Raw genomic sequence first — 22,338 nt, forward strand, 5'->3', positions numbered from 1 at the left:
GGAGCTTTGGTCACTGAGTTACTTCCCTGCTATAAGAGGTAGCCTAACTTGATTTTGGCAGCTAACCTGTATTCTGTCCTGAATCTTGTTCTTAACTTGGTTGCCTGACTCAGGAGGCTCAGTGCCATTGTTACTTAAACTCAGCAGCCCTAGCTGTGACCTAATGCTGCTGCCTGGATGTGTGGTGTCTCCACTTCGTACTTGGTTGTAGTGGTAGAATGCTGTAGCTGTTGTTCCTCCCCTTGTATGTCTTAGATTTAGTCTGATTGCTCCATCAAGGCTCCGAAGTATAAATACGATGTCCACTTCTTCTGGTTTTGGTGTACGAGCTGATTAGAGCTTATTTGTGCACATAGGGCTAGTGCCTGCCAGAGCTACGCTTCTGGGAGAAAAAAGTATCAACAAAAATCAGAGAAGAATTTCCTCTGTCTCATGCTTACTTTACCCTGTCAGGAAGTTATATAATGCAAATAATTTATAATCTGCTTTTCCTCCCTCCTCCCTCAAAAGGAATCTACAGACTAAGTAGAGGATAGCAGTTTCAAGCTCTAATCCAAGAAATCAGAGATGCCTATCCACACAAGACCTTTAGTAGGACCTGGAACCATATTTTTTCATCTGCATATTTTCATTTACTGTGAAAACACTGCCTTTCAGTAACTTGTGGTCTTTGAGCAGTCCCTGAACTTGCAGTTGCATACAAAATGTTCATGGGGCGGAGATGAATGAGGCCCATCACAGTGACTTTTTCAGTGACAGGGAATGACATTAACTCATCGGTGAATTACCACTCCATGGTAATGGTTTTAAACTAAAAGAGGGTAGATTTAAATTAGATACTAGGAGGAAATTCTTTACAGTGAGGGTGGTGAGGCACTGGAACAAGTTGCCCAGAGGAGCTGATGCCCTAGCCCTGGAAGTGTTCAAGGCCAGGTTGGATGGGGCTCTGAGGAACCTGGTCTAGCAGAAGGTGTGTCCCCACCATGGAAGGGGGCTTGGAGCTAGATGATCCTTAAGGTCCCTTCCAACCCACATCATTCTGTGATTCTATGATTGCTGGTTGGGTAGAGTGTCCAGATAGATCTCAGGGACAACCCACAGCTTTCATCTTCTCAGCTAGATAATTTTTGTTCGTGGAGAGGGTGTAGGTTTAACTGCAGCCTTCCAAATGACACAGCTATGCTGCTGGTCACGTTATGGCCCAAGCACAACTTCCTTTCCGGGATTACGTGTGGCTCAGGAGCCATCTGTTTTTGTTTTCTATATTGCAAGAGCTTTGTAACAGTGAAATTTTTTACTTGGCCACTGCTTCCACCAGTAACAAACAAACAAAAAGTAGAGACATCTTGACTTGCTGTTTAGGTCATGATGCAGCAAGTTGTTCATAGATTATTTAAGGGGGAAAAAAAATGTTGCTGCTCACTTGGGTAATTTAAAAGACTTACGGACTTTAGTTCTAGAAATTAGGATCTGTGTCTTTGAGGAGATTTATTTCTTCTTGTAATTACCTTGATTTAATGGAGTTGACCAAAATCTTTGAGGAGTTTTTTGACTGTTACACTAAAGTGCTTGTAATAAGCATCTAAAATCTAGTTTAGAAGGCTGAGTGAGCAGTCTTCCTAAATCCTAGCTTAAAAATCCTGACTTGAAAGTATGTGCTTCAGCCAAAGCCAACAAAGATGGGCTTAATGCTTGGATGGTAGAAAAAAAAAGTTCAACAAAACAAATCTGTAATCACGCTTTTAACCTAAAAAGCAAAATTCAATCAGAGCTTCTGTAGCTTCATCTTTAAGAGTTAAGCAGATGATAGTCTTCTGGGCAGTGTCAAATATGACCTTCCGTTTTTCCTGTTTTGTTTTTTTTCTGGTATGAAACCCGCTGTAAGTTGCTCAGATTAATTTGTTAAGGATACTTTTGGTATTTAATACATTAGTCGTACTAGAATATGAATTGATTTGTGTTTTTGAGAATCTTTGCCCAGACCTCAGCAGGACTCCTGGCAGATCTCATGTGCCTGTCTGCAGAGCATTTCTTACTGTTTCTAGCAGCACAAGAGAAACTACTTCTACCGTGGTTCCTAATTGGATAAATCTATGTTGATTAAAGAATGAATAGCATGGATTAAATATATTGGAAAAAAATGGCATCTTAAAAATTGCATTGTGTCATGCCTAGGTTGATGTGGCAAGAGTGGATGTTAATTTTATTTTTATTTGTGTATTGACTCTGGTTCATGGGAGGGTCACCAGTCTACATGTCACATGGCCTGTCAGAGACGACTTCAGCTGTTGTGTACATTTGTCTTAGTTTATTCAAGCCTGAAATATCTAAATCCTCTGAGAGATTGAAGTGAAGAATGTCATCACATGACTGAGTTTCTTTTCAAATTGAAATGTAGAGAAGCATTTAAGATAAATGGGTCTCGAGTTGTGACAAAGGAGGTGGTTTTAAAGCATAATGCACAGCTATGAAATAGGCAGCAGGGTGGCATTAAGTTTTGAGTACTTATTTAAGTCCAAAAAAAGATTGCTTTAAAAGTGAAGATTAAATCTGAGCCACATCCTCTGTAGGAAAGTATGTATGTTCCTCCTTTTGAAAGAGGGTACTATGAGTTTAGGACTTGAACTACTGTCTAACGAATGTGGTTAATGCTTTCTGGGTATACCAGGAGAGTTAGTCTGTTAGTCACAGATGAAATGAGGTTCCTGCATCTGGTTACGATGGGTTTTCTTCTCTTTTCTTTCATTTTTTTTTTATAAACTGTTTGGCTTTTTTTTTTTTTCTAGCATAGATAGCATTGGAATTTAAAGAACATGTGGGCATTCAGTTAGTATGAATAACCAGTAGTGGTTTGCACAGACATGTTTTGGAAATACATTGCATTTGGCCACTGGTATCTTACAGAAGACAAATGAAGAACTAATTCTATATGTATTCTGAAAGATGTAATCAGTTTAGGCAGCCAAATCTGAAAAAATGTTCAAGAAAAATGAGTGATGTGGTTAACTATTAGAAAACAGAACTAAAACCTTTATTTCAAGAGCATTTTCTGATTTCAAAACAATGATGTATACTGTCAATCTCAAAAACAAAAAAGTATAAAGATGTAAACATAATGCGAAGCATTAAGATGCTTATGTGGGAGCTCTTTTATTAACAAGAATTTTGTGGTTCCTGGTATATGAATAGAATTCAGTTTCCATGAAAATGCTTTTTTTTCCCTACCTTGACCCAGTGTTTAATACCATAATGCTAAGCACACATGTAGAACTGAACTGCAAAGTGTAGCTGAGTAACATAGGCTATGAAATGAAATCAAGGGCTGCCTGACTTACTGACACCGATTTCTCTGTGTGTGGTATAAACATGTGGAAGAGAGTGAAATACCCTTTAGTGCTATAGTGGGAATTGCACTTCATAACTTACAATAATCTACTGACTCTTTGCAGTGTTTTTTCTTATCACTAAAGCTTTCTAGAGGCAGAATCAAATCTGTGAAGCCAGCTTAGGTGAGTCTGTGACCTTGTTGACCCAGCCATTTCACACAGCTTGTTGCAGCTGCCACCAGTTCTACTTATGAACAGAAAACCCTTGGGACCTTCATGTAATTTCTCTTGAAACTTGGTTGATGCAGACTGAGATGCTGTTGAATGTCTTGCTGTGACAGCTCTGAACTGACTGTACAGTGTATTCTGTGTAAAGGCAAAATAAAAACTCTTTCTGAAGATGGTGTTTTAATTTTCAGGTTCGCTGGATGATGTATTGGATTGTGTTTGCTCTTTACACAGTCACTGAAACAGTAACTGACCTAACAATCTCTTGGTAAGAGCTTGCTTTTTATGAACTTTGGCTGAAACTATATTTGTTCCTGATGTTCTTTGACTTGTGGCGCCTTCATTTTTATAAAGAAGCTGTGCTTGTTGATAGCCTTTTTTTTTTCAGGAAAAGATCGCAGTGTATGTGACGTATAACATCTGTGTTCAAGCTTGCTCTACACTGTCACTTGAAGTAGGGACTATAAAACTTCCACCTTTCCTGTAGAAACTGAATAGAGGAATGGAACTCTTAAAAGGATGGACTATAATTTCTCTGTGCAGGAATGTGTAATGCAAAGCAAGTATATTAACTGTTTCAATGTCTTAAATGACGGTACAATCAATTAAAAACATTAAATCCATAGGTCTATAACTTGTTTAATCTTGTCTTAATTGTTTTAATTTGTTTTAATTTAAATTCATTTAATAATTGCCTAATATAACTTATTGTATGTGAAGAATCCTATATGCTAATATGTAATTGTGTTTTTTTAAGAGATCTTTTCATGATGATTAATTACTGTGCATTTTCTCACTGCAGTTGTTGATCTCATGCAACCTTTAACTTGCTTGTAGGTTTCCACTGTACTATGAACTGAAGATAGCTTTTGTTATTTGGCTTCTTTCCCCATATACTAGAGGGGCAAGTTTAATCTACAGAAAATTTCTCCATCCACTTCTTTCTTCTAAAGAAAGGGTAAGAAAAAAACTTCTTACTTTTAATGCCTAATATGGAAATAACAGTTAGTATTTCAGCATATTGTTGCTAGATAAACGATAAAAGCGTATCAGTGTGTTGCTCTTTTGCTATACAGCACGAACTTGGACTAGTAGAGGCAAGTGCATATGACTGTCCATATATATGGTTCTGTTAAGCTTGCATGAGCAGACAACACACTACTTTTTATTGCCGTGAGGTAGCTTGCTGTTCTCTGGTCTACTTAGTGTGCTTTGGGGAGCCCAGTTGAATGGATGGGATGCAGTTTGACATCCTCCTGAATGAACATGTGCAGTATTCTCTGTGTAAAAGCAGCGGTGCAGTTTTAGCAACAGCTCTTCATGTAACTGTTCTTTTTTTTAGCATAACCTAGTAACAAAAACACTCAGGACAAATGACATTGACTCTTCTGGTGTGCAAATTGACAGGGTAAGAGGAGAGCCTTCCTACTGAGGTTTAAGGGAAGACCAGTCTGCAACAGAAAATAGCTAAAGGATATATAGCTTCAGCCAAAGTACGACAGGGCCACAGATCTGCTTAGCTCTTTTTCAGTATCCTGTTTGGATGTGTGGAAAGAGCAATCAGCAAAGTTGTGAAGACTACCACTGAAAAAACCTTCCCAGTATGGAAAATAGCACTCATAAAAGTCAGTGCTGGGCTTGGCCTTTGTTAGGCAAAACAGGTACCTGGCATGCTTGCCACATGTATGACTAGTAAGGTCATCTTGACCTTCTGAAGGTTGAACCATAAACTGTTTGCAGCTTCATAAGCTAAAGGGATTTTCCCACGTAGTCTGCTAGCTGTTGTGTACTACCTTGAAGACTTTATCTCCAACTCGGACATTTACCACAGCTGGGGATAAATGTCATGACTGTATTGTCCCTGGTACTTAACTATGTCAAAGCTCTGGCTTCAGAAGTTCTTTGTGAGCCTACTACCTTTTGAAGGAGCTCTCTGATTTCATCTGAAGCATGTTATTTCTTCAACAACTTTTGTCTGACAAGTTAAGCTTACTATCTGTAAGGAACTTGCTGTGTTTCTGAGCCGGACAAAACTCATCTATTTTATCTTCTTGTTTGACCAGCTGTAATCCTTTTCTAAATGAGAGAGTATAATTGAGTGAAACATCAGTATACAAAGGCAAAAGTAATTGTTCCATTAAATGTTTTCTTAAAGAATTCTTCTGTCTTCCTTTATTGATGGAAAAATAATACTGTGGGGTAATGTGATTTTCTAACGCACAGTGCTCTAAAATGTCAGTGTTTTGCTTTTAGGAGATTGATGAGTACATTGTACAAGCCAAAGAAAGAGGCTATGAGACCATGGTGAATTTTGGAAGACAAGGATTGAATTTGGCAGCAACTGCTGCAGTGACAGCAGCTGTAAAGGTAACTTTCTGCTTGCGTTAATTGCTTTTGTCCTTGCTGTAGAACAGTGTAATTGTACTGATGATTTGCCATTCCTAAACAAAAAGATTAATTCTGCAAATGCATTGAAAACCTGGAACACAATTTAAAGGTTGTAGCTCTCTAGTCTTCCTCATTCTGTGTGTGTTTGAAGGTGGCTTCTAGTTATTTCTTGGATGATAGGGATCAGTTGACTGTAATTCAAAAGATACCATGCAGTTTTCTAAGCAGGCTTTTGGTAAAGATGACCATTGTTTCTTTTTTGTCTCTGTTGTGCTTTCTTGTTGGTAAACAAACTATTTAAAGGATTTCTGGCTTTTCTGCTGTTACTCTCCAATCAACTTGAGGTAACTCCACATATGAAGTAAGGCATGAAAGATTACTACCACAGATAAAAGTTCTCTTGACACAATTAACTTGTTTGCAATCTGTTGATTTAATTATTAAATTAATACACTAAGCATATGCTTGCATATCGCTTTTTAGCATACTCTTGCTTTGTCATGTAGTTTTCATTACGTTATGAAGTAACCTGTGGTTGTCCCTAAATTAAGTTTCTGCAAAACTCATCACCTTCAGCTGAATTTCACAGGATTCTAGTTCTCGAAAAATTAAATACAAGCTCATAAGTTAGATTCTAAACAATTTCTGGCCCACCAAAATGAGTATAACTTTAGGCAATGTGTATCCTCCCCAACGGTAACTTAAACCAAAACACAAAAAAAGTATGGAAAGAAAGATGTGCATGTGCTAGTTAAATGGCAGTTTTAAGGCAATCGGTATTACCTACTTAATGGGAATAAATGAAAGTGCTGTGGCCATAGCAACAGAACTGAAAACATGAACACTGTTAGTAGGTAACAGGAAGCAATGTAGAGATCCCTGGCTGTCAAAGTTAAGTAGGTACAGCTAGCATTTAATTAAATTTATGTGCCTGTATGTTAAATTCTTGCTTTATAAATCAAAGACATTTCTAAACACTGTATTTTCAAATATATCTCAGAAAGGTTTGGAAAAAGTCATGCATATCTCGTTTGTTCATTTTCTGTCTTTTTAATAATGTATGTGGGTGATAGTGTAAAAAATACAACTTTTTGTTTTAAAATATGGACATAATGAGGCTAAAATACTGAGAATGTGATTCATTTTGATCACTGGTTCTTCTTCTGTTATTCAAACTCTTAGTATTGCCTTGAGACATGAAATAATTTAGAATGAAATAGAGTACACCTTTAAAGGAATGAAAGTATCCCGAGTGAAAATAGGTTGCTAAAAAAAAAAATCCATCACAAACAAACCCAACAAACAAAATCTCAAAGTACTCTGGGAAAAAAATTAAAAACTATACCAAATGCTAAAATGGAAGTTCTTTGCCAAACAGCAAATTGGAATTTATTGCAGTGTGCACCTGTAATGATACTTACACTCAGTGCATTTTCCTTATGTCTGGCTAAGGGTGGATATTTCTGTGTTAATCCTTACAGTGTTACAGAAATATTATAAAATAAGTAAGAGAAATATCTCCTCCCACTTCTGAAATAATGAATAACTTTTTCCTAAATGCCTGTGTTTAGATTTCATTGCTATTCAGCTGTGACTGGCAAGATGTCTGCTCTACTTGTCAACTTGTTAAACATAACTGGATATTTGTACAGAATTAGTCCAGTGCAGATGAGATGCTTGGGCAAAACAACCACCACAATATCAAAGACCTAAAATAGACAAGACTTTTACACAACATGCAAGAGGAGACTCTCTGAAAAATTTTAATTTTGGCATGTTAAACTGCTATTCGGTTTGTCATTCTATAAAGCTGAGCATGACTGCTCCATGCAAGCAAATGGAGACAATGCATGTGTTCTTGATATTTTTTGATTGTTTAATTTTTATTTTTTTGTTCCCTGTTTTTCAAAAGTTGACTGCAGCCTCCAGCAGGTGAAAAGATGATCCCTTCAGCATGGGCTGGTGGAGCATGCTATAGGATTTCAGGAATGGAATCCTATTAGTGGGGTCAGTTATGATGGGAAAGAGAAACACTTTCATCACTCTTAATTTTTCTTTTTGTTTTGTGGGTTTTTGTTGTTGTTGTTGTTGTTGTTTTTTCTTTAAGGAGCAGGCATGCTTATTCTGACATATCGGATCTCAAATTAGGAGTTTTAGGAGTTTAGAATGTGGGAAGTTATATGCAAGAGGAACTCCAAGAAAGCTTCTCTTCACTGAAGTGTCCAAGCAAAAGATGCTACGATGTCTGCTTATGCTGACTTGAGAAGGGTGGTAAAATTGCTTGTGAACTTTCTGGAATATTTTCAAGAGCAAGTGTGGGAAAGAGTGGTTTTCTGGGAGGGCTGAAACAGGAATAGGGGATTAGTATTTAAAGGCTAGCTGGCTGTGTGTGGGAGGCAGGAGCAGTCAGCCAGCCAGGTCAGTCTGCTGAAATTTGACATAGATTTAAACCTGCTCTGCTGTAGTTAAGGTGAAATGTAATTGGCAGGAGTCATGGCTTATAACTTACATTTCTATACGGATAATTTTAGCTGGTACTAGTTAGCCCCTGCTAAATTTAATTTAAGCTAAAATTTAGAGTTTCAAAACCTGCTAAATAGCATACATTAGCAATAAATTGTGTTACTTAAATCAACATGACAGAAAATAAAACTTTGTGAAATCCTAATTTCAGGAGACTTAGAAAATCAAATAGGGTCTAGGCTGACTTTTACAGTTTACTAATAAAAATTTTCTTTGTATGAAATAATCAGCAACAAGATGCCTTTACTGATAGGAAAGTTGTTGGAGTTTATTCAGCTCAATAGTGTATAGATTTGTGGACATTATATTCACAACACTAATTCCACTGGTATATCTTGTATTTTGATGCATCTGCTTTCTGGATCCTCTGAGATGCTGATTACCTGTATGTTCAGATTTTGCTAACACCTACCTGACTTCTCGAGCTACTAGAGAGAACTGGTTTCTATATCAACACATGCACGATGGCTGCTAATTAAGTTGTGAAACGTACTGTCCTTTATGAACAGTATTTGTGTGACCTCATTTGTAAAGCATTATTTGGTGGTGATAGTAATAATAACAAATATATTGAGGGCTGTGTTTCTGCATGTCTTTTAGTCATCCTGAATCTCTTTGCTGGTTGAATACTGTTCTCACGGCCTTGCCTAGATTTTCCCTTCTTCCTGCTCAGGGCATGGCAGAGGAAGGACATACGTTAAAGCCAGCAGTGGCATACAGCTACTGTGACTATGAGCAGCTCAGTTTGCCAGCAATATTGCTTTCATCCCTCCTCCCTGCTGGGACTGCCTGGCATGCTGCAGAGGTCATTCATGGGACAGCAGTCCCTCTTCAGGTTGAGAGGGAACAGAAGTCATTCGCTGTCAGCCAGGATCGGATCAAGGGGAGAACAGCTGGGAATGTGGGTGCTGCACGCTGCAGCTCTCCGGCCACAAAGCTCCAAGCAGCTTTGTGGATGTGGAGTTCATTGAGAACTTGTCTAATGGAGGCAAGCAGCTTTAATTGGTGATCCGAACCACTGAGGGGTGCAAGCCCAGTTTAAACAGCAACAACAAAAAGAGTCCCGGAGGCAGGCATACTGTGTGATGTCTGTTTACAGCAATTTCCCTGGCTCAAGTGTATAGACTATAAAAATACATGCTCAGAAACAAAATAGAGAATGGCATTTCATATATGAGAGTCAGCTGATGAGACTGCATACTAATAGCTTAGTAGAGCCTGAGTAGTCTCAAAAGCAGTCCTTTAAATAGGCTATATTTATCAAAACCTGGATTTAGAAACCTATTACAACTTTAATTAGTGTTTCAGATTGGTCATGGGTAATGAGTGTGGTCTCTGAAAAGCATTTAATGTTTCAGGAAATACTATTGAATAAGGAAGCAAGCTCATTTTTTAAGACTTGCATTTTAAGACAACACAAACTTCACAGTTCATCTCTCCTCGAAGTTTATTTATATAGAAATTTGAGCCCTGTGTTCTGTGCTTTTTTGCCTGCATTGTGGTTGTAAATGTGTGTGTCTGTCTTTCATGGTGTGATTTAGTTGGTGGCCTCCAGGCTGGATTCAGCCTGCTGAATTTCTGCCTTACTGGTAGGAACTGTTGAAATAATGGGACACCAGTGCAGGGGTGGCAGCTGCTCTGCGATCTTCTCATAAGCAGCATCTTGGGGCTGTGTGTATGGCTGGGGAGAGGTGACGGCTGCTGCCATACCCATGACATGAGAGCAGAGGCAGGAGATCCCCTTTCAGCTCCACCTGCAACCGTATTGCTCTGCCTTCTGTTTGGGGGGCAAACATCTTGCTCGCAAGGTGTGGCTAGCCACTCTCCGAACTTTCAGCAAGGTAGCAAAGCTCTTCATGCATTAATGTTCTAAATGTGAAGATTACTCTCACATTTCCTGCAACAGAGAGTATTTGATCTCACTTTTCCTGCAGTAGGGAGGGTATTTAATAATTTTTGGCCACACTTTTATCCTGAGCTGAGAGTAATAGAGATCCTCACAGAATACTTTGTTTTGGCAGAAAGCAGTTATCTGCTTTTTTTGGGCCTGGGGGGGTGAAAGAATCTTAAATCTCAAGTGCTATAGGAGCACAGTGATTTTTTTATTATTATTTTTTCCCCATAATGAAAAAAACCCACACAAAACACCTTGAAATTTGTCCTCCTATTAGGCTGTGCAGTGGTGTGAAGTAGAAACCAATGCTGATGTGGCTAGAGTGGATCTTCCTAGGGTGGGATGCAGACTGCATTCAGGCAGGAGTCTGGCAGTACTGTAGGGAGTACCTGCATAGGGTGGGTGTAATGTGTGGCTGCGAGTATGTGCAGTACAGCAGTGCTTGTGTAGCCCCTATTCCTGCTGTGAATCTCAGGCATGTGAGCTGCATCTCTTATTTGTATACGTATCCTTTCAAACTTCTTAATATTTGCTGTGTGTAACTTGAGTAAAACTTTCCATCTTGGCAAGTCGTTTTGGAATGAAGGGCCCATTGTATGAATCAGCCGTATCCTCCCTGAATGAGGCAGCACTCGGCAGGAGCTCGAGCCTCATCAAGTGTGCAGTTTGTTTAGGGGCACAATGTTATTTTATGGCACATAGTTGACTTTTTTTCCCCTTTGAAAAACAATATTCTGTATCTAAAAGCTGCCCTGAAAAGTAAGGCTGAATATTCCCAGCTTAGATCTAGTCCTCTTTTCACAGTGGAATAGGAAATACAGGCTGTAATGTGAATTCTTCTTGGCATGTTAATTATTATATTCTTAATTACATTATCTTGTACAGTTTCCAAATGTCTTTTTGTAGTATATCACACGATGAATGAACTCGCTGTGCAACTGTTACGCAAGTGTGTCTTCCTATACTTCTGCCTCTGCCCAAATCCAGCTGCTGTCACTATTTTATTAGTAGATTCTGACCGCACTTAGTGAGTGGAGTTGCACTGAGTTTATATGGATTCTCCTAAGAACCTACTGGATCAGTTTTATGCTTTCATCAGTGTTCAGTGATTGAGACCCGAGTCCTCTTGCATCTCTTCAAGCACTGGACACAGACTGATCAACAGTCTTACGTGTTATAGCAGTTAGGTAAGCTGTTACTTGTCAAAAGAAGCAGTCCTGCCTTTCCAGGTCTTTCGTCTAGCATCCTAGCAGCTGTTTCTTAAGTTCTGAGGCGTAGCTGGTTCCTGATTTGGTTTACTGTGTAAACGTGTTGCAGTGCAAGAGGAGGAGTAGTGGAAAGGCAGGAATTCCTGCTTTAAATAAGCCATTTTAGGGAGTAAAACTAACTTAAGAGTTTCTACAATAGTTTTTGCGCAGACTGTTGGTAGTGCGTTTTAACTCAAAGGCAGGCTGTAGTTGTCAGTAGGGCAAGTTGTGGAACTGTCAGTCATCCTGCACATGTGTAGGAAGAACTAGAAAAGTAAAGACTTGAACTTCTCTCATAAAGAACTCTTTCTTCAGTACTGTTTAGTGGCAATGTATGAATGGTGGTGTAGAATTAAAATGGGTTCTTCTTGCCTGTGTAGCACACTGTCTTAGTTTTGCATGCTGTACTAATGACTAGTCATTAGAAAATGAATACTGGGTTTCAGCCACCCCCACCCTCTGCCTTGGTAGCCATGCGAGCTTAAGGAGTATCACTCTACTGTCTCTTCACTTCACATGGCTATTTTTAACGTGGAATAATTTAGTGTGCTGGTCTATCATCTGCGAACAGTTGTTGCCATCAGAGTGGGAACAAATGGCTGTGGCCAGTGGTGCGAGAACTGCCTTATGCTGGTGCTGTTGCAGAGAGAAATGTGTGGAATTGTACCCAGATTTCTGCTACTGCTAGCTAACATAATGCTCAAATGAGGAATTTTACTGAAAACGTTCATTTGTAAGAACAACACAAAATCTTGAACACTTGCTTAAAGTGGGATTCATGCACAGGCTTGTCAACCTTCTTGTGAAATGCTTATTTTTTTGCCTCATATGCCAGAGGGAAGAATTAAATGTTATTTTAACATGACATTGAGTAATGTGCTTGTTCTTTTAGTTGCTTATGCTATATAATCTTCAGTGCTTTAGTAATAACATCATCTGATATAAGGTGAAAGAGCTGCTTCATGACCCTCCTTTCCAAAGGGGAACTTTCTGTATGTCCCATGTTGAAAAGACAATCGGTGAAGGAATACTGATGTTCAGATGTAATCAACTATTCTTATATGTAGCATCAGATTTTTGGGTTGGTATTGTGTCAGTAAAGCTGCATTAGTAAGAGAACCTGCTAACCTGTAGTCCAGGCAGGACCTCTTTGGTCGGTGGCTTCAAGTTTCTGTCAACTAGAGCTTTTTGTAATGCTTCGAGTTTCTCAGTTACTTGAGTTACTGTTACAGAGCGTGTTTTCAACACTTTTTCCTTTTTTATGTATATTCAAATTTATAGAGGGTAAAATATAAAATAGCATAAACCTTTATTATCTTCAACCATGTTTTTTTAAAACAGAAGTGTTAAACCCACTGTCATGGTACCTAGCACTGCTAGAGAAATAACATTTGAAGTGAATTGACTGTTTATGTTTTTGGTTTTTTCTTTTGAACGCTTCCCCTCACCCCAAAAGCCTTTATTTGTTCAAATTAAAGCAGTGAAATGAGACATTTATAATGAAGCTGCTACCTTTTCTGTAACTGTTTTGTCTAGGAGCAATATACTGTTAAGCTTGGGTAAAAGCAATACTTACAGCAAATATAAATCTACTGCATGCTTCTGTTTGAATTCTGTAGTGCAACAAGGAAGCATGGGCTTAAACATCTTAAACTGACTTGAACAGCAAAGTTTAACCTGTGCTTTGTTTTCAAAGATGCTGTTCTTGTGTTTCAGAGTCAAGGTGCGATAACTGAGAAACTGAGAAGTTTCAGTATGCATGATTTGACTACTATACAAGGAGATGAGCCAGTAGGACAGAGACCCTATCAGGCATTACCAGATGCAAAAAAGAAAATCAGAGCCTCTGCAAGTGAATCTTCAGGTAAGTATTTTTTTTTTCTCTAGCTAAAAGAACAAGTCACCAAAGACAAAAGTGGGAATGCAGAAATACATTTACCCCAGTTAGAAATTGAAAAGGCTACAAAGAATTCCAGTACACTTGGAACAGAGGAAGATACACTTGACTTCAGCAAAGTATATTGTGATAGTTGAGAAGTCCTCTCTTATTTTCTTCTTACAGCCACTAACACTGTAGTCATACTATACTCGTTACTCTTACCTTTGCCAATTAGCGGCAATAATTCCTTGCCAAAGTAAAGGTTAATTGTAAGTAAAAAGATGTGTGATTAGTAGTTTGCAACAAATGTACAGAAGTTAAACATGAAAATTTATGGAAGTTAAATAAATAAGAAGAGAAAATTAATGGAAACAAATTCAATAGGTCTGTAGTGATAGTTAAAAATGTGAAATTACACGTGGTGATAGGAATAACGAAGGCATTAAGTTGTCGTAAAACACTGATGCACATCAGCACTCAAAAGATGGCACGTGGTGACCAATATATGTTTTTGAAGAGGTATTTTTTAATTAGGCTTATTTTGTGATCATCATCGCTTTGTTCTTAAGCCTGTGACGCCTGAAGGAAGGTTTCAGTGGAGGACTGTCAATTGCACCATGTTAAGTGGCAAGGCTGCAGTGTGAAGTAGTTGGTATTTCCCACAAGAGAAATAGCTTTAGTCGATTTCTTTTCACCTAAGCCTGTCACTTCTCATCTCTCCATTTTTGGGGAGTGATGGTCCTTCTGGAGTGCAAGGAATTCCGGGAATCGCATGGTAGCTCATGGTGTTTCTGAGGAATAAATGTCCACCTGAGCGGCCCTAAGCTGAACTGCAAATTGATCCCACGTGTAAAGATGGGGGGTGCTGGCCACAAGAGAAAGCCCATGAGTTCATCAAGAGCTGCGTTACTGTCACTGCAGGTGTTGTGCAGGGGGTATTTCTCAGTATGACGGCTGTAGTTACCTATCTGAAATAGCTTGAAAATGCTCAAAACAGTTGTTGTTTTTTTTTTTTTTTTTTTTTTTTTTTTTTTTTTAAATTACCCAGGTACAGCTTATGCTGTGTAAATAACCGCTGATTGTGAGATTGAATCTCATATGTCAAAATGCTTTCTTAAGAGCTCGTTTAACTTAATTGTTTCTGCTCCTGGACCCAAATCTAGTATATGCCTCTTCTGTTTTCTTTGATTTTTCTTCAGCGTTAGAGATTTTAAAAAAGAACAAACCATGGATAGAGTTAGTAACACCACGTAGGAATGTTTCACCGCACTTGCAGAATGTTACTTCTTGTGATCTGAGCTGGGAGTTCCTGTGCAAATTAGCTGAAAAGACCTAGTTGTAGGACATTGATCACAGGGTGACTGAGCTGCCAGTGCTTGCTGTGGAGAAGGCAAATATGGTATTGATGCATCAGAAGAGGCGTTACAAATAAGAGATAAGGAAGCGTGGTTGTCACTGCAAATACCCTGGTCAGAAACTAGATGAGTAATAGGTGTGCTGCACATCTTCCATATTGAAAAAGATGAACTGAAACTGTATTGGAGGCAGAGACGTGTTTCCCTCTAGCATGGCTGAGGAGGCAAGTTTGCCTTAAGTAGTTGTGGAGTAGGGGAGTGCAATTCTAATTTCAGGACAAAAATGAAGTGACCAAAGGAAAAGAACCTAATTAAGCCTAAATGAGATATTGACTTAAGATAAAATGTACGTTGATCATGAATAAAAATGGGTTTGGAGTCTAGAAGATGTCCCTGAGTGTTACAGCTTGTAAGTTCTGGAATGGCTTTGTGAAAGGAGAGCTTGGCGGAGGGAAAGAACCCTTTGGGGGCTTTAAGATACATCTATGATGGGATTCAGGGCTTCGGGACCCCGAGGAGCTTTCCAGGACGTGTTTTAAAGCAATTTGCGCCATCTAGTGACGAGCTTCAGTAATGATCTTGGTCCTGTTCCTGCAGGATGTAAACAAGCCCTAATAGTATTTTGACGTTGTATCTGTCTGAAAGGAAATTTGGTATTAAATATGCAGAGAGGTATGAAAGTATGAAGAAAGATCATATGAATCACTTAATGGTTTTGGTTGGAAGAGACCTTTAAGGATCATCTAGTCTAACCACCCTCCCATGAGGATCGTGGCCAAAAACCTTTAAGTGCTTCTCAAGATGACCACTGAGGTTTTTGCAGTTCAGGGTAAAGCAGAAGATAGTAGCAGACTGATGGTTTAATTTTTGACCATTGAGGAACCGCTACATTACAAACCTGTGGAATGAAGTGGCTTGTTATTTGCAGATGGCAGAACTATAAGTAACAAGTTCCTGGCAGACTAGATGTTCAGCTGTTTTGAAACAGCGGGCAGACTGATCATATTATCTATGGTCAGTATATATAGTATTATATACATATATCAGTTCTAAAGGATGTTTGTTAAAGATGAAACTCATGATTTGCTTAGAAATCTAAAAGTTATAGGTGCGTCGTATTAAACATTTTTATAAAACTGTTTTTAAAGGTTACAAAACTCCACTGGAAAAAAATCCTGGAGATGATAAAACAGATGAAGAGATGGAGGGGACGCACTCAGAGGATGAAATGATTGCTCAGAGAGGCCTTCGAAGAACTCAGAGTATGAAATCTGTGAAAACTATTAAAGGCCGTAAAGAGGCAAGTATAATCTTAGTTAAGTATTGAGTTTTTCAACAGTGTACCTTAGCATTTTTAGAAATGCAGAAATTTATTTCTTTTTTCTTAATCTTTAGAGGGGTTATCAATGATAGCTGGGTTGTAGAAGGCTAAATGGAGAAGGAAGTATATGATTAGAAAAGCTCCAAGCTTGGAGCTTTTGTTATTTGTGGTGTTTAAGGGAAACACCTGAATGAAATGAACTAAGCGAGGAAAAAGGGAGAGGAGATGAAATGGACTCTGTGCTTGTAATGCTAATTCTGGCACTAACAAGCCCAAACTCCAGGAACTGCTGACATGGAAAGGGGTGTAGATAGCGGTATTGTCATCTGCATTTGAGTGTCATGGTTGTGCACACTTAAACATCTGCTGTTTAATGGATTAAAGAAGATTCAGAATTTTTTAGTTCCCATAGACATGGCCTACTTTGACTTGTAACCCACAAAGCGGAGATTCTGTGCAGTAATCAAATTGCTTTATATTTGCACATCACCAGATTTCAAGATACTTAAAAGATAAATCTCTGTGGAATCTTGTAATAGTTTTGGGGTAATTCTGGGAAAACTGTTGAGACTTATCCTTCTTGCCCAGTTCTTTGAAACTGTATCCCGTTCAGTCATAGGTAGATTCTCTTACTGAAACTGTGGAGTGTCTGAAGCACATTTAAAGACACTCACTAGATTGGATTAGTGGAAAGGTAAATAATACTTCTGCCTGAAGTGATCTCAAGTCGTTGTTATATTTTGTTGTTATATTTTTTTTTTTCCTCCCCCTCAGATACGGTATGGATCACTGAAATACAGAGTAAAGAAGAGAACTGCTGTTTACTTCTAGGTGTATTGCACAATGCCTGCGAGACAAACTGCTGTATAATAATAACTTGAATTCGGTGTGTCAAGGATCTGTATATGATTCTTATAATGAGTATATATGAATAGATATGGTAGGACTTGGTTTTATGAACCTAAATGGTCAGATAAAGTATTACTCTGCTTTTCTGTAATTGCTTATTGTTTAGACTTAAATCTGGAAAAGTTACAGTATGAATTTCAGCACTTCTTAAACAGGAGTTAAATGAGTAACAGGAAGCAGCTTTTTTTCAGAGGAACTGAACAGGTCAAAATGATTACAATTCCAACTGAATTAGCAGAAGCTGTAAGTATTTGGAACTTGTGAAAAGTGAACCCATAGTCCCCAAGTTTACGTGAAAATATAGGTATACTTGAAATATTTTTCTGAACTACAGTTTGTGCAAAGCCTTTGTGTAATTCAAAAACGTACAGTTTAAAAAAGGACAGTAGATGGTGGGGAAGGGAAGACGAAGTTGATACGGTACATCCTTAAGACCATCTTCTTGCATCGTATTGCCAAGATTAACAAACATGTATAATACTAATAGGTGCAAACTAGGGGGTACACATAGCACTGTATGCAAAACTGTATAGTTTTGCACACTTACTGATTTATAGCTGCACATGTCATTTTAGTGACTTCTTAGGTAGGTTAGACTTATCTTTTGAATGCCAGCAATTCTTGTATTCAATTATCTCTTTTTAATTTATCATGATTACTTAAGTACACTAAGTATGCTGTAGATAATTGCTACTAACACTTAACTATATTATCAGGTGCCTTTCTATGTATACAAGGCTGTGTGGTTTTTTTGTCTGTGGTTTGGTCTTGTCTTCTTCTTTTTTGTTGTTGTTTTGTGTCTTTATTTCTCCTTCACCTAGAGAGATGTAACATGATTTAAGTCAACTTTTGGTTAAAATTGTGGTAAGTAAAACTTGTTAGTAATACCAGTGATAGACCTCAGGGATCTGATCAGCCCATCAGTTCTGTATTTTAAGTCATGCCGACACAAAGGCATGTGTGATAGCTTATTCAGGCCCTGGTTTGGTTTTGCTCTGCATTGCTTTAAGAATGTGTGTGTGTGTATATATGTATAAAAGAACATGTATGTGTGTATATTTCATATCATGTGTAGATTCTAAAATTGGCTGTGTACTACTTCTATTGCTGAAGTTATTACTAAAATATTTACATACAAATAGCTTTTTATAAAGGTCTAGCTGATTTAGTCAGCCATTTTATAACCTAGAGTCCTATGGCATAACTGTTTGCACAGGGACTAATTTTGAAATGTCATTCAAGGCAGGGACTTGTCAAAATGACTATTTGAGTCCCCTTTGATTCCATTTTCTGCAATTCTGAGAATTAGGCTGGTTTTAGTTTTCTTTGTGACTGTATTTCTACTCTGGATTTAGGGAGAAAACACCCACTTTCTGTAGATAGTATTTTATTACTTGGCATGGGGAGAGATGGTTTTACTTTTCTTGAAGAGAAAATGGCATGTGATCCCTCTTAGACTTGGATCTTGGACTTCAATCCTTAGACCTTCCCCCAGGTGTGACGGTCTACTGCAGCGCTTCTAAAGGTATTCTTAAACCTTGGGCCTGCTGCAGTTCTTTTTCTTGTATGTATATGACATCTATAGCAGGTGTCCTGCTGCTAGGCACTTAATGACCTGTTAACGTACACTGGTGTTTGAAGTAGTCTGCCGTAGGCTTTGGGCCAGGGTTTGAACTGTATGGATAAAAATGCAGCTGGTCTGTATTGGCATTGCGTTCCTTGCTATTGTAGGCGTTTGTAAGCCAAGTGCAAAGCCCTGGTCAGGTATAACAGTACCGATGGCACAGTGCTTTTAGTGTCTCCGAGGAAGCTAAATGCTTTAGTCAGAAGTTGCAACAGTCCATACGTGATTAAACGGCCAAAGCTTCCGTCCCTGTCCTGGAAAATGCGGTTTCGTACGGTAAGACAGGAAGGCTGCTCCCTCCCAAATGAGTAGAGGGCAAAAATCCCATCCTCTAACCTAAACTGCAACTTGGGATCGAGCTTTTACAGGGAGCTGTTGTCTGGGGGGGGAGGCAGTGGTCAGAAAGGCAGCTTCTCCCCCAGGCCTGTTTGATCACTTGTGCCCCAGGGATGTCTCTGCTTCTCGCCCGTTTCCCTGAACGCACAGAAAGGCTGGCTTGTGTTGTGAGGTATGTAAGATGTCAGAGGAAACAGGCTTTTGTATCTGTGTCTCATCCTCTCTGAAAATTAGACTAAGATGGCCCTTGGGTGGAATCTCTAAATCTCACTCTCCAGTTGAGCATCCTCCTCAAGCATTTGCTGCCACATCTTGGCTTTAACTCATCATGTTTATTTTATCGGCAATAAAACTGTCATCTTCCTACAAACCAGAATCCTGCATGTATTACCTGCAGGGTAAGCCCTTCTTTCAGACTTACAGTTCCTGTTACAGGCCCGTGTAGATCCTGCTTTGGGGGTCGTGTGCTTTTCGCATTTCCAAGGCTAGAAGTCATTCGAGTAGTTTAGGCTCTACCACGCTCGTGGTCAGTAAGTTGCTCGACATGCCACTATGTACTGGAGGCTGTAACTTCCAGCAGACTTAACTTGCTAATTAAGCAGTGACAAAGGCTAAATAAATTCTCCTTTTTCTGAGCAATGCATGAAACTGGGAAAGCTCGCAGTGTTATTCATATTCATTACTTTTTCCATATGAATGTCCTTGTGTTCTCTCAGATACTGTCTTAAGTGATAAAACTTCCAGTGTTGTCCTAGCTGGCTTTTTCAGCCTAATATTCAACCATAAAATTCTTTCCTTGACAGCTTGATTTTGCTCTTTGAATTTATCCTGAAACTGGTTCACTGTATGATCTTAATTCCCACCCCCCCGCCTTGCTGTTCATGGTCAGCTGGTGCTTGGTAGGGCACAATGGCGTGATTAGCTTTCATCCCAACAATACGTGTTTCTTTCCGCATGTTGAATTCAGTTGAGTTTGGTTTTGATATATCGCATAATCTTGTTAAACTTTGTGTACGGGGAATTTTTAAACTTTTTTGCCTTAGCAACTGCAGAAGTGATCTGTCTAGCTCTTGCCAGTAAACTTCTTGGGGAAAAAAAATTAAAAATAAAAATTGAACATTCTTTTTGGTTTTGGAACGTAAAGAGTAGAACATGTCAAATTACATCATCTTATGAATAAAGCGTTTCCTGAGAACTGACTGACTGCCACCAACAGGATCGCTAATGTAGTTAAAGGAAAACTTACAGAGAGGTTAAAGGCACTTTAAAAAGAGAATATGTATTTTGTGTTACATTGTGTAAAGGTTTCAGGCCTTTCCAAAATGGACTGACTCAGATTTCTTAGCAAGAGCCTACTGTACATGTTAAAATACACAGTTTGAGATGAGGATTCAATTGATGGCCTCAGCTGCAAATAAGTTTAGGTCAGACTGATTACAAGGTAATTGCCAATACTAGCTACTTAATGCTAATTGCTTTGCTATGTGAAAGAAAGTGAATATTATCCAAGACACTTTTTGCAAACGATAATGAGTTTTAAAATGAACAGAGGATAATTTGGTTAAATGGAGCGGTGGAGTAAATGCTAGATGCATTTTACACGCTGTTCATGACAAAAGATGTGTTTTATTTTTGGTGTTGCTTTTATTAATAGAAAGTTGGTATTTTTAAGTATTTTTCTACAGACGTGTATGTGCAAAGGCAATACTGTAACATTTTTCAAGAACTCGTATTTTTAAATGCTACAGACCAGAGACTGTCTACATTGAGACTGAAGTTAGTAGCTTTACAAAAATGCAATGTAAGCTTTAATTTTTATATTGTAATAATAACTTGCTGTCAACTTGTTTACATATTTGTAGGAGGGAAAGCTTCATTATTCATTGACTTATCTTGATAATATCTTTAATAAATGCTGCTTTGAGCAGGATGCAGTGGATATTTTATTATCTGAATTATGATTAACAAACCGGTCACTATGTAATCCGTATTCTGTTATTTATTATAATGATTCCAGTGCTGAAACGACCAATCTGAATTGTGAAGAGACTTTTAAAACCGTTCAAAGTATGATTAAACTGTCACTGAGGTTTTGCCATGGAGCCCAATGCTGATTTAGACTTAATGAAACTTGCCTTGTTAAAGGCAACTTGAAAGTGCTGTAGTGTTACCTATTTGATTAGATGCTAAGTTTGTAGTAAACTCCAAGTAAGATGCTTAGTCTCCCAAAAGAGTACGGCTTCCTGGGGAACGGTTGGATTTTTTTATTTTTTAAATTAAACCACTCCTAACAGTAGCCTTTTTTTTTAATTGATATAGCTTTACTGTTGTTTGTGCCAGCAAACATTTTGTTTTGTATTTCCCCATCAGAATTCTTCTGGTAACCCAGAGAAGGAGCTGCATAGGTAAACTTGGGCTTTCCCTTTTTCAAACCTCCCTTCAAGTAAGCTGTTAACACCCCTAGCAAAACCCCTCCATAACCATGTTTTCTGGACCTTTTTTGCAAGGCTTCCTGACTTACTGCCTCAAAGGGAAGTAATTTCTTGATTGGATTGAGGAGAAAGACTTAAACCTACTATTTATTGCTATGGTCTTGTAAGCATTATGAAAATACATCCCCAGAAGCACAGACTGACTGTAAGGGACCTCGCAGTGATGCAGTTCCTGATGTCAGAACAGTTCATGTAGTACAAAACCCCAACCTACTGAAGAAATTGTGGATGTCAGAAAACAACGCCGATTCCACACACCCCACCCCCCTCCTTGATTTGTTCAACTAATGTTTAACGGGAACATTTGTGGATGTGAGCTAAAAGCTGTCTTCTTGCTGTTGTAACATTCTGCTGGTGAGACCTGCTCTGGGGATGATTGATTCCAAAATGGTGCTGGTGCAGATGTCCTAGGCCACAAGATGAAACTGATGGAGTGATGGTGAAGGTTCTTGGGGGCTCTTTTTAAATTTTTTTTTAAGAGACCTTAAGCATTGTGTATCTTCCACACTAACATGGGAAAAACATCATTGAACATGAGGGGGAACCTAACACATCTTGTAAAATCAGTAGACTTCCAAAATTGTTTCCATCCTTTCTGTAGATCTATTCAGGAACAGAACGGGAGCCTTTCTTACGCCTGCCTGCCTTATCCAGGGTTCAACCACAGATCACTCTGCTTGGATTAGGGTAGGAATCATGAAAGCAGCTCGAGCAGAGTCTATAAGGACTTCAGACAGAGCCTAGGATTTCACTGCTCTCTGCTAATGTATGGCGACTACATGAATAAGGAAGCTCAAATTATTTCAGAAGTCCTTT

The 22,338-nt window shown here is 38.6% G+C and overlaps 1 protein-coding gene across 2 annotated transcripts in view; it reads left to right on the plus strand.

The window, feature by feature from the left end:
* REEP3 (receptor accessory protein 3) overlaps nucleotides 1-20,960 on the plus strand; it is a 42,660-nt gene extending 21,700 nt beyond the window's left edge. For both annotated transcript variants that reach the window (XM_080402774.1, XM_080402773.1), the window contains 6 exons: nucleotides 3,746-3,822; nucleotides 4,392-4,512; nucleotides 5,808-5,921; nucleotides 13,323-13,470; nucleotides 15,989-16,140; nucleotides 16,936-20,960. In XM_080402774.1, the coding sequence (XP_080258900.1) occupies nucleotides 3,746-3,822; nucleotides 4,392-4,512; nucleotides 5,808-5,921; nucleotides 13,323-13,470; nucleotides 15,989-16,140; nucleotides 16,936-16,992 (669 nt within the window). In that variant the 3' untranslated portion in view covers nucleotides 16,993-20,960. The remainder of the gene's footprint in view (nucleotides 1-3,745; nucleotides 3,823-4,391; nucleotides 4,513-5,807; nucleotides 5,922-13,322; nucleotides 13,471-15,988; nucleotides 16,141-16,935) is intronic.
* The last annotated feature ends 1,378 nt before the right edge of the window (nucleotides 20,961-22,338 follow it).

This window comes from Falco punctatus (genome assembly GCF_963210335.1).
Source record: "Falco punctatus genome assembly, chromosome: 9".
NCBI lineage: Eukaryota > Metazoa > Chordata > Aves > Falconiformes > Falconidae > Falco > Falco punctatus.